This window comes from Pan troglodytes, chromosome X, assembly GCF_028858775.2.
Source record: "Pan troglodytes isolate AG18354 chromosome X, NHGRI_mPanTro3-v2.0_pri, whole genome shotgun sequence".
In the NCBI taxonomy this organism is placed as follows: domain Eukaryota; kingdom Metazoa; phylum Chordata; class Mammalia; order Primates; family Hominidae; genus Pan; species Pan troglodytes.
This window is the reverse complement of record NC_072421.2, coordinates 151,706,308-151,722,707: the sequence shown is the minus strand read 5'-3', so window position 1 is coordinate 151,722,707 and position 16,400 is coordinate 151,706,308. Positions and strand designations below refer to the sequence as shown.

At 49.2% G+C, this 16,400-nt stretch overlaps 1 protein-coding gene across 2 annotated transcripts in view; it reads right to left on the bottom strand.

The window, feature by feature from the left end:
• TKTL1 (transketolase like 1) overlaps positions 1-16,400 on the bottom strand; it is a 40,785-nt gene that overhangs the window by 4,615 nt on the left and 19,770 nt on the right. The window contains 6 exon segments of one of the 2 annotated variants that reach the window (NM_001279904.1): positions 631-1,463; positions 3,007-3,126; positions 3,278-3,374; positions 6,625-6,708; positions 8,699-8,829; positions 10,999-11,155. In NM_001279904.1, coding sequence (NP_001266833.1) covers positions 1,291-1,463; positions 3,007-3,126; positions 3,278-3,374; positions 6,625-6,708; positions 8,699-8,829; positions 10,999-11,155 — 762 coding nt within the window. In that variant the 3' untranslated portion in view covers positions 631-1,290. 2 annotated transcript variants of the gene reach the window in all.

Below are 16,400 nucleotides of genomic sequence, written 5' to 3'. Positions count from 1 at the left end.
ACACAGCAGACACATCTAGTAGAATTTTAAATCTAGTTTTGAAGCTCAGGTTCATCTTTTTCTGGTTGACACTTTGATTCTAGATACATACTTCTTAAATTTTTTTTTGGAGGTAGAGTCTCGCTCTGTCTCCTAGGCTGGCGTACAATGGCAGGATCTCGGCTCACTGCAACCTCCGCTTCCTGGGTTCAAACAATTCTCCTGCCTCAGCCTCCCGAGTAGCTGGGATTGTAAGTGTGCACCACCATGTCTGGCTAATTTTTGTCTTTTTTAGTAGAGAGGGGGTTTCACCATGTTGTCCAGGCTGGTCTTTAACTCCTGACCTCAGGTGATCCACCTGCCTTGGCCTCCCAAAGTGCTGGGATTACAAGCGTGAGCCACAACGCCTGGCCTCTAGCCACATACTTTATGTGCTTATAGCTGACAGGAAGGCATCAGCTCAGGGACAGCTTTTCAGGCCAGGTGCTGTCCTCTAGCGAGTGCTTCCTCTGCAGCCCATTATTCTTTCCCAGGTTTACTGGTGGGGGCCATGGCTCACTCTTTCTGGTTTGGATAAAAGCTCTTTCCTTATTTAGGAACTGACCACTGAGAAACTGATTCACACAGAAGGCACGTGCTGAATAAAGCAGCTGGTTTTGAAATGCTTTATTAACATTGACTTGAACAGTACAGTGTGGAGGCTCTCATCACAAGCAGCACAGCACATCCTAACAAGCTTTCGCTGCTGCCTGACAGCCTCAAACGTGGAGGGAGATGAAGGCAAACAGCGAAGGGAATTCCAGGGCAGCTGCAGGTGGGATGGCAGCACACAGAATCCCAAAGTGGGAACAGCAGTAGGTGTCATGGTGTTATCGTGCTCTGGAAACTAGGCTACTGGAAGCTATACTTCAATCCACATTTTCTTTACTCATGAAGGAAATACATTGAAAAAACTATTACCTTTACCAGTTATTCACGAAGGAAACACTTTGGAAGAATTGATTACCTCTACCACTTATCTACAGTCTTATCAGAAAACTTACTATCAGGTGGTTGTTTTGTTACCTATTTTTTTCACTTAAAAGTTGTGTAACTCCCTTTAATGATCCAAAAATTAGAGCGGTACTTGCATATGCAGTGACAGTTTAAAGGGTAAGTAGTTAGCTTGAATTTCCGAACTAGGGATGAAGGAAGCTGTTAGCTGGCTTTGCTTTTAAGAAACAAAACATGACAGTAGAGATTTAAATGATGGTTTTGGAACAAACATAAACACAGGGTAAAGAGGCCAAAAGACCAAAGCTAACAGCTATTTTAGTTCAGCAACATGCATTTCACGGCCACTATGATATGTCTGGCACTAATTCTATACATATCCAGCAATTCCTCGGACTTCCCACTCTGGGGCACTACCGACACTGCCAGCGAATGAACCTGAATGTCAGGATCCATGGAGACGGCTGCACGGACAGCTTCCCCGATGCCACCTGGGGAAACAAGGATGTTAGGCCCTTTTGTGAAAGCAGCTCGTCAGCCTTAAAGCCTCACCACATAGAGGCCTTTGAATCTGCAGCTTCCCAGGGGAAAATCTGATTCATGTGAACAGCCACTCCGATGGGCCTGCGGAGTTCTTAATCTAAACTGCCAGTTTCCAAACTGCTCTGCCTCAACCTACACTAAGGGCTGCCTGAGTGTGGGGGTCTGTGGCACTCTGATTCTCAAAGCTGTTGGGGACCTGAAAATGGTTAGAACTAACGAATTAACAGTGCAGAAAAGTGACTAGCTGGCTTGAGGCTGTTGGTTGGCAAGGTTAGCTCTTGGCTCGTGAAGGTTCCCTTGCTACTCTAACACTTTCCTCACTAGACAGGGCGGTCATGCACCTGGACTGTCTGTAGGAACAATGTGGTTGACATGAGCACCTGCTTTCCTGCTGGGAGCCAGGGATTTGGGTACCTGCCTGGCAGAGGGTGCCAACAGGACCTGCCCCCAGTACACACTTGAGGTGCCAAGTCTCTAGCAGGCATCCCTTAGGCAGGAACACAGCCTGCGTGGGAGGCACTTCTCAGTATGCCCCTTGTGGGGCCAAGGGGAGGCTGGGGCAGGACTTCTTTCAACTCCACCTGGCCCATGGTTCCTGCCCTGGTGGATCCCCCCCTGCACCCTTTCCCTGTCATCAACCTCAGGTGTGAGAGCAACTGTGTGCTGGGTCCCAGGAGTCCTTTGAGAGATCAGGCACTGCTTGTGCAGGCTCAGAGGGCCCCTGCCGCATGAACACTCAATGCTCCTCCTTGTATCACATCATCTGTCCCACCTAACCTTTCCAGGTGCAAACACTGCCCAGCCCATTCTCCCTGACACACTGTTTTCTGCACTTGCTGTGTTCTCTGCTATACCTGCTTCTTTCGTCGGGGCACACTTTTTTTTTTTTTTTTTTTTTTTTTGAGGCAGAGTCTCACTCTGTTTCCCAAGCTGGAGTGCAATGGTATGATCCTGGCTTACTGCAACCTCCACCTCCTGGGTTCAAGTGATTCTCCTGCCTCAACCTCCCAAGTAGCTGGGACTACAGGCATGCACCACCACACCCAGCTAATTTTTGTATTTTTAGTAGAGATGGGGTTTCACCATGTTGACCAGGCTGGTCTTGAGCTTCTGGCCTCAAGTAGATGATCTACCTGCCTCGGCCTCCCAAAGTGCCGGGATGACAGGTGTAAGCCACCACGCCTGGCCTGGGGCATACTATTCATCATTCCAAACCCAAAGAAACTGCGATGCTTTTCATGACACCTCGCTTGCCTGCAATAGCCACTCCTCTGTGTTGCCACTGACCCGCCCTGGTGACTGGGCACTGTGCACTCTGTTGGGGACACACAGATGTGTATGAGTATGGCCCCACGCTTAGTGAACACCAAATAACAAAGCCATGCTGGGTGAGAGGTAGACTATAGGTGATGCCTGAGAGCATGCCATGTGGCCAATCAAGGAAACAAAAACACCAAAACCTTCCAAAGCATTCTCAATGCCCACACACACCTTGCGGGTAGTGATCCTCCACTGTAATGATCCGGCCCTCTGTGGCTTTTGCACTGGAGATGATGGTGGCGACATCCAGAGGTTTAATGGTAAACAGGTCGATGACACGGATAAAAATATCTGCAGAACAGCAAAAACCAGCTTGGTACAAGAAAGAGACTCAGAATAACATGCAGGGATAAAAATAAAAAGAGCACTCAGGGCACAGGAGGTAGCTGAAGTCCTACCTCTTCCCAGCTTGAACTTCAATGCTCACACTCAACCAACTGACCTTGTTTCGAAAGCTCATCAGCAGCTGCTAAGGCTTCATACACAGTAATTCCAGCTCCAATAACTGTGACCTTGTCACTGACACAGTGGCGGAGGACCTGGTATAGTGCCAGCAAAACAGAATGCCGTGGTTACTACGCACAGAATGCATGTCAAAGTGGAAGGCACTTTGCTATGCCGCTATCCCCCAATTCTAACAATTTCACTCCTTAATAACTCACTACTAAAAAAATCAGATGCATTTACAAGCCAGGACACATACTTTTTGATAGGAAATTACACTGCTCCAGCTGTCCTGGAGCATGGATACGCCACATACCCATCAGGAGTCTGGTTTGAGAGCTCACTATGGCATGCAAAGATTGGACTCCAGTGACTAACATGTTAATGAGAACATTCTGGGCATTGGCAACACGCTGAGTGCTAAGATCTTGTGTGCCTGAGCTCTGAGAACCCTCACAGCCTCCCTGTAAGATCTGTTCAGTGGCACAACCGTTCTGCAGCTGAGGAAAGCAAATCTCAGAGCAGGAGGAAGTGGCCCAGGGCAGGGCTGGGACATACAGCCAGGCGGGGCTAACATCAAAGCCCTCGCTCTCAACAACGTACTATTCTGCAAGCAAAGACAGAGTTCCTGGGCTTCCATCGTCTGGGACGTGAGGAGCCCCTCTGCCTGGCTGCCCCGTCTGGAAAGTGAGGAACGTCTCTGCCCGGCCGCCATCCCATCTAGGAAGTGAGGAGCGTCTCTGCCCGGCCGCCCATCGTCTGAGATGTGGGGAGCGCCTCTGCCCCGCCGCCCCGTCTGGGAGGTGAGGAGCGTCTCTGCCCAGCCGCCCCGTCTGAGAAGTGAGGAGACCCTCCGCCTGGCAACCGCCCCGTCTGAGAAGTGAGGAGCCCCTCCGCCCGGCAGCCACCCCGTCTGAGAAGTGAGGAGCCCCTCCGCCCGGCAGCCACCCCGTCTGGGGAGTGAAGAGCGTCTCCACCCGGCAGCCACCCTGTCCGGGAAGGAGGTGGGGGTCAGCCCCCACCAGGCCAGCCGCCCCGTCCGGGAGGGAGGTGGGGGGGTCAGCCCCCCACCCGGCCAGCCACCCCGTCCGGGAGGTGAGGGGCGCCTCTGCCTGGCCGCCCCTACTGGGAAGTGAGGAGCCCCTCTGCCCGGCCACCACCCCGTCTGGGAGGTGTACCCAACAGCTCATTGAGAACGGGCCATGATGACAATGGCGGTTTTGTGGAATGGAAAGGGGGGAAAGGTGGGGAAAAGATTGAGAAATCGGATGGTTGCCGTGTCTGTGTAGAAAGAAGTAGACATGGGAGACTTTTCATTTTGTTCTGTACTAAGAAAAATTCTTCTGCCTTGGGATCCTGTTGATCTGTGACCTTACCCCCAACCCTGTGCTCTCTGAAACATGTGCTGTGTCCACTCAGGGTTAAATGGATTAAGGGCGGTGCAAGATGTGCTTTGTTGAACAGATGCTTGAGGGCAGCACGCTCGTTAAGAGTCATCACCACTCCTTAATCTCAAGTACCCAGTGACACAGACACTGCGGAGGGCCGCAGGGCCCTCTGCCTAGGAAAACCAGAGACCTTTGTTCACTTGTTTATCTGCTGACCTTCCCTCCACTATTGTCCTGTGACCCTGCCAAATCCCCCTCTGCGAGAAACACCCAAGAATGATCAATTAAAAAAAAAAAAAAAAAAAAAAAAAAAAAAAGAGTTCCTGGGCTTCTTTCATAGTTTGTTGCCTCCAAAGCTACCCATCGGAGGCATCTGGAATTATTCTCCACTTCCCCTCTGTATAGGTTTCCCTGTAGCTTAAGAACCATTGCTGATAGTACAGAAAGGGTTTCTGAGCCACCCCATTCTTTAAGGATGTCCTGGCCTCTTAAAATACATATACACGCATGCACACATATCCATGTCCTCTTTTCAAAGCCCAGCCCTTTAACGATCCATGCCATGCATGTTATCACACACATTTATCTCACATCCTTTACTATCAGTAAATTTACTTGCTTTTGTCAGGACAGGAAAATTATTAGAAAAGAGACGACAGAAATAAGCAAGCTCTGCAAACCATGTGAATGTCAAGAGACCCTCCCCATAGAAACAGAACCTGTAGTTAACACCAAAGGTGAACACTAACTTTTCCATTCGGTGGCGTTTTCCAGCTACGTTATGGCACACAGTGGACAGTTCTGGAAACACCTGCTTTATGGCAGCACTCTGGCCATTCTGAGCACTTGCAACTGTGAATTCTGGAGCAGCCTAGTCCTTAGCAACCAAACTGGATGTTACCTGCTGCTCTTTCAAGAGTGGCTATGGGCAAACCTTTCTATTCAGTATGATCTCAACTGTGTAAAATATATATGTATGCCTAGAACGAAGACAGGAAGGAAGCATGCCAAAATGTCTACAAGCCCCACTCCCTAGGTGATGAGCAGAGTCACTTATTTTCTCCATAGACGTTTCTGCTTTTCTCCATGCATGGCCCTGACAGGCAGGCTGAGCAGGGGATGGTCAGCGTGGTGGGCAGGCCTGGGGAGACTGGGCTCACTACTCAGGCCTGGATTCTGGTCTTGGTACTCACAAGCTGTAAACCCTTAAGTAAGACACTTACTTTCTCCAATCCTCATCTACAGATAGGACTGATAATCTGAACTTCTCAGGGCTTTTGTGAGAATACCAGAGATCATGTTCCCTTTTATTCCTGGCCTTAGATCTGTAAAATCTGAACCTAACAGATTATTCATTTCAAGTGACTTCTATTATTTTTTGTCTTGTTTTTAGAGATAGGGTCTTACTCTGTCACCCAGGCTGGAGTACAGTGGTGCGATCCATCATAGCTCACTGCTGCCTTGAATTCCTGCGCTCCTCTATCCTCCTTCCTCAGCCTCCTGAGTAGCTGAGACCACAGGTGCATGCCACCACACCCGGCTAATTTAACAAATTTTTGTAAAGATGGGAATCTCGCTATGTTGCCCAGGCTGCTCTGGAATTCCTGGCCTCAAGCAATCTTCCCGCCTTGGCCTCCCAAAGCGCTGGCTTCTGTTTTGTTTAGCTTGCGGCCAAGATAAATTATAGCCACGACCGCTCAAGTGGCTTCATGTTACTATCTTTGAACTCAACAACAACAAAAGACTCCATTTGGAAAGCAGAAAAGTTCAGGCTAAGTTGAAATTCATAGAATGTTCCTTCCCAAGGAAAAGCAGGTAAAGGTCACAACTGTTTTTTAAAAAAATGAGAGCAAAGAAAGGATGATGTCTCAACTCTGAAGATACCTGGTGATAGATTCAGAAGTGTTCTTTTTACAGGAGATGATACTGAATAACACAGGAGCGCTTAAGCCCTTACCTTGGCCTGTCCGATCTCAAAGCGTTCTTGTGGGGTGTAAATAACCATAGTTTCTGGTCGGGTGGTCCGAATGAAGCACATCCCCTAGGGCATAAATGGAGCCATGGTTTAGAAAAGCAAACAATGAATTTCCAACAACAGATGTTGAAAGAAGTGAAGGAGGGGTGTGAACAGGACAGCTCTTTCTACTAAAAACACAGGCTTTGGAGAAAGGGGTGAGCATCTACAACCAGTGGACGACAGGTCCCAGCAGGACCTTGGGGCTGCCCTGAAGGACAAGCTCCCCCATGCCATCACACCAATCCCCTTGGAAGATTCCCCAATACTCACTGACTTGTTCTGTGCAGACAGAACATTAACTCACGGCAGGAGCACTGACTCACATTGACTAGAAAGCCCGAATAGAATGTTAAAACATTAACTTTTGCCACAATAACTTGTAATGCTTCATCCTTAGAAAGACCATAAACATCTATCTGAATACAAGACGACTGGCCCCTTTCCCAATAAAATGTAAATACATTTTTATCACCAATTTGAGCACATAAACATTTACCAGTATAAATGAACACTTGTATATGTCTAAAGTATTTGTTAATTTACATACATATTAATGGATGCATTATAAACGAATATAGCAAGAAACGTCGCTACTGTTCATTCATACGCTATGATCCATCTTTATTCAGTGTCTTCACCGAGGCATAACTCAGCTGCAGTGAAATGCATACATTCTAAGTTCAGCCCTTCCTGAATGCTGCATCCGCCGTGGAGCCCTCATCGAAGCCCAGCAGCGCTTCCGCCAGCAGAGTTCCCTTGTGCCTCCTTCCAGTCAGTCTCCCCCGACTACGAAGCAACCTCTACTCTAATTTCTATCACCTAATCTTGTTTTGCGCCTCTCTTGACCTTTCTAGAAATGAAATCCTATAACGTGTGAAATCACAGAACAATCTCCAAGATAAACTAATTTTAAAAGTACACAATTGGCCAGGTGCGGTGGCTCATGCCTATAATCCCTGCACTTTGGGAGGCCAAGGTGGGTGGATCACTTGAGGCCAGGAGTTTTGAGACTAGCCTGGCCAACATGGCGAAACCCTGTCTCTCCCCAAAAATACAAAAATTAGCCGGCCGTGGTGGAGTGCACCTCTGGTCGCAGCTACTCAGGAGGCTGAGGCAGGAGAATCTGGGAGGCGGAGGCTGCAGTGAGCCGAGATCGTGCCACTGCACTCCAGCCTGGGCGACAGAGTGAGACTCTGTCTCCAAAGAAAAAAAAAACAAAAAACACACAAAAAAGTACCTAATGATATGTAAAGCGGGAGCCCACTTATAAAAAAAAAAAATCAAAGAAACGCCCATGAGTGCTTGGAAAGGGAACGTACAGTCCCCATCCCGACTGTGCCAGGGGTTACCTGTGTGGCGCATGGGCGAGGTCCAGGGTGGCAAGGGGAACCTGCTGAACGTTAGTGGGAAAGGCTGGAAAGATCAAGACCACACTGCCTTGTCTCCCGTGCAGCTAGGTTCTGAACAGGAATTTGATTCTGTCCATCTGATGCCCTTGCATGAGGTCCCACACACTCTTGGCGCCCTAAGCTGTTCCAAAGGCAAGCCAGGGCCAGGGAACCCGGGTTTGTTTGTAGTGGTATCCCACCACCCGCTCTCCAGCTTCCTGGATGTCAGGACACAGCAGGAGCTTCTTCGCCTCTGGCTGCAGCCACTGGGGACTAACACTATAGTCTGGGACTCTGCCTGAAGCTTGCTCCTGCGGCTTCTTAAGCACCCTTTGTTAAACACCTTCTCCTGTTTACAACACCCAGAATGGTCCCCGTTTCTTCTGCTAAACCCTGACTGAGACAGGCTGTCAGGTTTTGTTCAGTATCCTGTACTGTTTGACTCTTCTACAAGGCAAATGTGTTTGTGTGCATAATCTCCTGTTTTTTTTGTAAAGAATTCTATCACCAAATTTTCTATAATGAATATCACTTTTATGTTGAGAAAAAAAAGTCCAATCATCAGTATGAAACTAGTAGAGTCCAGAAGCATTTTCTGTCTGAAACTAGTGTCCCCTTAAAAATACCTTGGCATTGGCTGCCAGAGCAACAGCATGCTCCGTGGAGACGGCATCAGTTGGGTAGAAGATCGTGCACTTGGGAATGGTTCGGAACATGGCTATATCCTCCAGGGCCATCTGGGAAGCACCATTGTCACCTGAGAGAACCAGAGCCCGATGAAAACAGGAGCATAACCCCATTAGGAACCTGCCCTCCACCCACTTCTAGCTCTGAAGAAGCAATTATTCCTATTGCCACGGGGTGTCCCGAGCTGCATCCTCACAACTCATTTACATTGTGTTCTTGCACGCCTGTCTGCCTTGAGATCACACTGTGACACCTCAGGTTAGTCAACTGAAAAGTCTCAGCTGACTTTTCAGATGCATCACTCCAAGTTACTGTCCACGATGGCTGAGCATTGGTGGCCTGAGTTTGGCCTGCATACCAAAGTGGTCTTTTTCATTTCTCCAGCCCTTCCAAGTAGTTAACACACCTTCAAAGCATGCTGAGGGTGCTACAGGGTACTTTAGGGTGTATCTGGGAATGTAGTTTCTCACCAGAAATGTGAAAGAGAAATCTTAATGTGCACTGGGCAGCTTAGCTTTTCTCAGCTAGGAAGGGGATTGTTACCATGCACACTGCCTTGCCTAGGACCACTGTCTAACCTCAACAGCCCAGCTCTTTTTTTAAAAAAATTAACTATTATTATTTTGAGACAGAGTCTCGCTCTGTTGCCCAGGCTTGAGCGCACTAGGTCATCTTGGCTCACCGCAGCCTCCACCTCCCAGGTTCAAGCAATTCTCCTGCCTCAGCCTCCCAAGTAGCTGGGATTACAGTCATGTGCCAACATGTCTGGCTACGTTTTGTATTTTTAGTAGAGATGGGGTTTCACCATATTGGTCAGGCTGGTCTCGAACTCCTGACCACAGGTGATCCACCTGCCTCAGCCTCCCAAAATGCTGGGATTACAGGTGTGAGCCACCGCCCTGGCTTTTTTTTTTTTTTTTTTTGACAAAGCCTCTCTCTGTCGCCAGGCTGGAGTGCAGTGGTGTGATCTTGGCTCACTGCAGCCTCTGCCTCCTGGGTTCAAGCAATTCTCCTGTCTCAGCGTCCTGAGTAGCTGGAATACAGGTGCGTGCCACCACACCTGGCTAATTTTTTTATTTTCAGTAGAGATGGGGTTTCACCAAGTGCTGGGATTACAAGCATGAGCCACTGCGCCCAGCCTTCCAGTTCTTCTTTGGATGGAACCTAGAGTCACTTTCGCCTTGTGACTATTTCAAAACTGAAACTGAGCACAGCCACAGGTGGGCTCAAGGACCCTTTCCTAGGCCCCTCTGCCCCTGCAACACTGCCGCGCCTCCTCTCCCTGGCCACCACCTGTGCCTCCAGCTTCACCCAGACAGCCGTGACTCCAGCTCCATCTAGAGCCATCTCGTCCAGCCTCATTCTCCCAGGGAGTCCCTGAGATGGCTTCCCGGCGTGCATCTCTGGCATTCTAGAAGCAAGTGTGTGCAGCCACATCTAGTAAGCCCATCTGCCTGCCACAGGCACGCCAGCTGGCTCATCTTTCCCATGTCATTTCTGTCATTCACGAAAATGACTCTCTGACGTTTCCCAAGTGAGGAATCCCGGAGACTCGTGTGTTTTGCTCTTCACACCATTGCAGAGTGCTCCATCTGTTAGGCACACTCACCTCTTTCTTCACTCTCAGGTCCCCCCCCACCCCCCTGGTTTTCTCCCCCACCACCTTGCACACCTTGTTTCAATCCCCTCTCTGGCTTCCCGTTTCCTGTGGTTTCCTTCTAGCCCACCTGCCAGGTGACTACTACTCTGAGAAGGGTGTGTTTGTAAGAGTTCCTGCCTCGTGTCATGCTCCAGGGTTCTCGCTGCCCCAGGCAGGAAGGTGGTGATGGTGGTCCCAGCCCCCCTCCCACCTGAGCAGGCTGTGCAGCCAGCCAGAATGCTCCTCGTCCTCTGTGATGCTGTTCACCCTCAGTTAGACTGCAACCACAGCGAGGGCAGAAAAGGCTCCATGACTCTGCCAGTCCTGTCCATAACCTGCACGCAGCTCAACACACAAGGGGCACTCGGGATAAGCAACTGTTTCTCACTGTCTGAAACAACAGTACCACCGAGAGATGCACTTCAAAAGTTGCCCTGAGAGTCTGACACTTTTAAAGTACAATATGGCTTTTTCAAGAAAAAGGCTTGAATAATCAAACTTCATGGAACCATAAGGAAATTCGTGGTTTAACCAATCACATGCTAATCTTTCTCTGTGAAGGAGGAAGGCTACCAAGATGATGGCATTTAGAACCCTTACCAACAGATACCCCACAGTGGGAACCAATAATGTTGATGTTGCTCTCAGAGAGGCCTCCTATCCGGATGTGATCAAATGCTCGAGTCAGAAAGGCAGCAAAGGTGCTAGCAAAAGCAATGGTCCGTCCACGGGAGGCACAGCCCAGAGCCACGCTCACCTGCAGCACAGAGAACATGAATCAGAACATCCCTGGGCACTGCCCCCACCGCCACTTCTCCCACAGTCCCCATGATAACTCCCATTCTGCACCTGCTGAACTGCTCTGAAGTTCTAGCATGCGTCCTTCCCACACCCCTCTTTCCTCAAACCCTGGGCACCCGTCCGTCCCTCCTGCCCAGACGGCGCCCTCAACTCATAGCTCCTAGGGAGCAAGAGATGAGACTCTCCTGCCTGCCCTCCTGGTGTCCGCAGCTTTCCAGGGTCCATGCCCCGACAGGACACCCTGAATCTGTCCTGTTCCTGCTTTCTCACAGGGGTCTCCGGCCATGCAGCTCCTCCTCCCCTCTTGTGCTACTTCCCTTTCTCTTGGATCATTCTATTTCCATTCAGGTGTGCGCCAGCACCTCTTATCTTCACACCCCCATCTCCGCCTTGTCCTGCTTTTACATCTGTGTTCTCCTTCGCAGCAAACTTCTCAAAACTTGCCTATAGTCATCGCCCCTGCCTTCTCATTTTCCACGCTCTTCCCAGCCTACTTCATCTAGGCCACCATCCCCACAAGGGACCTCGAAGCCACAAAACCAAGAGGCTGCCTGACCTTGGGTGGCCTGTGACTTGACTTGGCCCCTGATCTCAAGGCATTCCCTCCTCTCGGTTTCTGCAGTGTGGCAGTGGCCCACTGCTGTCGCCTCATGGGCGCTGCTGGGGCAAGTCCTCAGGGCCCTGTGCACCCTTGGGAAGTCGCATCTAGCCCAATGCTCCCCTGATCTGCATTCTGGTAATGATCCCCACTTTACATTGCCATTCCTTACCCCCCTTCCCCAGAAGTCCGAGCTCAAATACCCCAGAAGGCTTCAAACTAGAATACAAACCTCTCTGCGGCTACACACAGGCTTTCCAAAGGGGATGTGGCTGTGGGTGTTACACTCAAGATCCCAAACTCCAGATCAACTCTGTCTACATTCATCTGCCAAAAGGAGGGTCTGTGCTCCCCCATGGTCTTTTTTTTTTTTTTTTAGACAGGGTCTTGCTCTGTTGCCCAGGCTGGGGTGCACTGGTGCAATCTTGGCTCACTGCAACCTCCACCTCCCGGGTTCAAGCGATTCTCCTGCCTCTGCCTCCCGAGTAGCTGGGATTACAGGCACCCGCCACCACGTCTGGCTAATTTTTGTATTTTTAGTAGGGACGAGGTTTCACCATATTGGTCAGGCTGGTCTCGAACTGACCTCAGGTGATCCACCCACCTCGGCCGGCCTCCCAAAGTTCTGGGATTACGGGCGTGAGCCACTGCCCCTGGGTCTCCCACTGTCTCTTTTAACAATCACCTTCTAGCAACCTGATCCCCAAAGGGCATGCTCTCAGCCACCTGACTCTTACAGGGGGATCATCCTGGAGTGCAGAACCTCCAGACCCAAGTAAAGAGGACAATTTGAAATAACTATGCTGGTGGAGAGAAAGTGAAGAACTTAATTAATGAAACTGTCAACTCTGTAAATAACTTCTATAAACAACTTTACATGAAAGATCACTATGTGATTTTTTGACTTACAACTGGGAAGGAATTCAAAGAACTGAGTGACATTCCTCTAACAAAACTTCCCTTCCCATCTACTTATTCATGTGAGTAAGGTTTCATAGCACATCATGAAGATGAAAAACAGGAATAGAATCTGTTCTCAATGCTATCACATTCAAACTACAAGTATACTCATCCACTAACATACCAGCTAATAATAATCAAAATTCTATCTCAGTCCAGAAAAAAAAACCTAATGCTCAGAGGCCTATAATTTTTTAAAAAGCTATCAATTTATATGCATATTTTTGTTGCAGAGAAAAATGATAGGACAATCAATAAAAGGCTTTCATGCATAAAGATATATTGGGGAAATGAATGGAATGGAAATTGGAAATCAAGTAGAAAAAGGGATTTAATTTCTGACAAAGAAAAGTGGCTTGGCATGAATTTTTTTTTTTAATTACAGACCAGGTCTCACTATGTTGTTCAGGCTGGTCTTGAACTCTTTTTTTTTTTTTTTTTGAGACGGAGGCTCGCTCTGTCGCCCAGGCTGGACTGCAGTGGCGCAATCTCAGCTCACTGCAAGCTCCGCCTCCCGGGTTCACGCCATTCTCCTGCCTCAGCCTCCCAAGTAGCTGGGACTACAGGCACCCGCCACCACGCCCGGCTAATTTTTTTTTTTTTTTTTTTTTTTTTTTAGTAGAGAAGGGGTTTCACCATGTTAGCCAGGATGGTCTCCATCTCCTGACCTCGTGATCCGTCCGCCTCGGCCTCCCAAAGTGCTGGGATTACAGGAGTGAGCCACCGCACCCGGCCTGGTCTTGAACTCTTGAACTCCAGCAATCCTCCAGCTTCAGCCTCCCAAAGTGCCGGGATTACAGGTGTGAGCCACTATGCCCAGCCAGTGTCATCATTAATGGCATGATTTGAGTATTAAAGTATCAAAAATGTCAATATATGAACAACTACATCCTTTGCAACGACTTAAATTTATGATTAAAAATGTAGATGTGGCCAGGCATGGTGGCTCATGCTCATAGTCCCAGCTCCTCAAGAGGCCGAGGCCAGAGGACCCCTTGAGCCCAGGAGTTTGAGGCTGCAGGGAGCCATGATTGTGCCACTGCATTCCAGCCTGGGTGACAGAGCAAGACTCCATCTCTACAAAAAATAAAAATAAAAAAATGATGTTAGCTTAAAACTAGGCCAACGAATATGTAGTTTAGAAAACTGCATTTAGTGGTGTGGAGCGGCCACATGTGAAAATGACTGACTGATCTACTGCCCAGCCATCTGATACCACTGTCTCCCCTCTGTACATCTAACAGGTGCCCCAACCCCCCAGGCCCACACAGAGCTCCTGATGGTGCCCCCCAGTCCACTTCTCCCCCAGTCTTGTCAATCTCAAGAGATGACACCACCTTCCCCCAGGTGGTGACACCACCTTCCCCCAGGTGCTGCCACCCACACTCAAGCACCAGCCTTGGTTCCTGTCCTGACACCTGCCGTTGGCATCCTGCTGGCTCTCCTGCCAAGGCAATATGTGACAAGTCTGCTTCCCTCCGACTCCACAGCTACTGCCCTGGTCCAAGTCACCCTCTCCTTCTCCTCCCTTTCCTGCGTGAAGCCATTCTCCAGTCTTCAGAGTTTTGGAAAACGCAGGCTGTTGCTTTCCTGCTTAAAGCCCTCCAGTGGCTTCCCAGTAAACTGCAAGAGAACCAGAGATACTGAAAAGGGCGCCTATAAGACCCTGTATGACCTGGGCCCTGGAGAGTTTTCTGCGTTCACCATGCTTCTACCACTTGGCCCTTCCTCTGCTCTCCAAACATTCCAAGGCTGGGCCTGCCTACAGTTGGCCATGCCCCTTGCTTGAAATGCTGTCTCCCACATCTGTACACGGCTGACCCCTCGTCACCTGAGACTCAGCTTAAGTATCACCTTTTCTGAGAGGTTGTCCCTGACTGCCCCTGGTCAAGCTCTACATTGTAGCCACCTCTTTCAACATGGCACTAAATACCACCTGCTCGCCTTTTCTTTACAACTTTTTTCCGACTGTGAGAACATATCAGCAGGGACGGAGTAGACTACATGGCTGTGTGCTGAGGCAATCAGTGAGGTGGGGAGCAAAATTTTTGACAGGAGCATTAATCCAGAAAATTACGGATCGCATTGTTTTCCATTCAAAATGAAAATAGCTTAATGAGCCAGGCTCGGGGGCTCACACCTGTAATCCCAGCACTTTGGGAGGCTGAGGCAGGCAGATCACCTGAGGTCAGGAGTTGGAGACCAGCCTGACCAACATGGTGAAACCCTGTCTCTACTAAAAACACAAAAATTAGCCAGGCATGGTGGCGCATGTCTGTAATCCCAGCTACCTGCGAGGCTGAGGCAAGGGAATCGCTTGAACCTGGGAGGCAGAGGCTGCAGTGAGCTGTGATCGTGCCACTGCACTCCAGCCTCGGTGAGAGAGAGAGAGACTCCATCTCAAAAAAAAAAAAACCAAAAAAAAAAAAACACCAAAAACCATAAAACAACAAAAAACCCAAATGGCCCAGCAGAGCATGGGGAGCTGTGGGGACACCCATCTCAACAGGGGTGCTGTTTGGCTTCAGTCAACTGGCGTCAGGAGGGAATGCCACCCTATGGTAGTAGTTCTTCCCATTTTTCAAAAGAATCCAGAAATGTGTATTCTATATAAGACCTCCTGATTCTTTTTCTTTTTTGAGATGGGGTCTCGCTGTTTCACAGGCTGGAATGCAGTGGTACACTGCAGCGTTTAAGTCCTGGGATCAAGCATCCTCCTGCCTTAAGAGTCCCGAGTAGCTGGGACTGCAGGCTTGTGCCACTACACCTATAATCTGATTTTTAAATGCTGGCAACTAATTTTTAAAAAATTTAAAATACTGGCTGGGCGCAGTGGCTCATGTCTGTAATCCCAGCACTTTGGGAGGCTGAGGTTGGCAGATCATGAGGTCAGGAGATTGAGACCACTCTGGCTAACACAGTGAAACCCCGTCTCTACTAAAAAATACAAAAAATTAGCCGGGTGTGGTGGTGGGCACCTGTAGTCCTAGCTACTTGGGAGGCTGAGGCAGGAGAATGTTGTGAACCCAGGAGGCGGAGCTTGCAGTGAGCTGAGCACTCCACTCCAGCCTGGGCGACAGAGCGAGACTTCGTCTAAAAAAATTTTTTTAAAAAATACTACTTGTTCCAAATAAAGTCACTGGTGGTCACATAAGACCTGCTGGCCTGTGGTTTTCTGGCATAATGACAGGAGCTGGGCATCATCTTCTATGACGCGCAGAGCTTTAGAGTTCAAAGGGTTTACTGGCCGTAACTCCTTCCTCTCGAGAGGGGTGTGCTTGTGTGCATGTGCTTGAGATACTCCCTGCATTAATATCACTCTGGGGAGAGACTGAGGCATAGATAAGCAGAATGGCTTTGCCTAAGGCACCAGCTCTAAGCATTGATATTCTTGTGATTGAAGTAAGTGCAACATTTGCATTTCTGTGATATATTAGGCCCCTCTACAGTGGAGAGAAGGAAACTCTGCATTCCCTGTGACTCCTCAGCCAGTGTGCCTCTGGGTGGTTGCAGAATTGGGCAGAAGGAGCTACTAGGGAGCCTGGGATGCTTCAGGCCCAGAGCCCTGGGTTCAGATGGTTCTAGGCTCAGAGGACCCACTGTCTGTGGCCTTGGGCCTGCTGCCCTCAGCCAACTTGGAGAC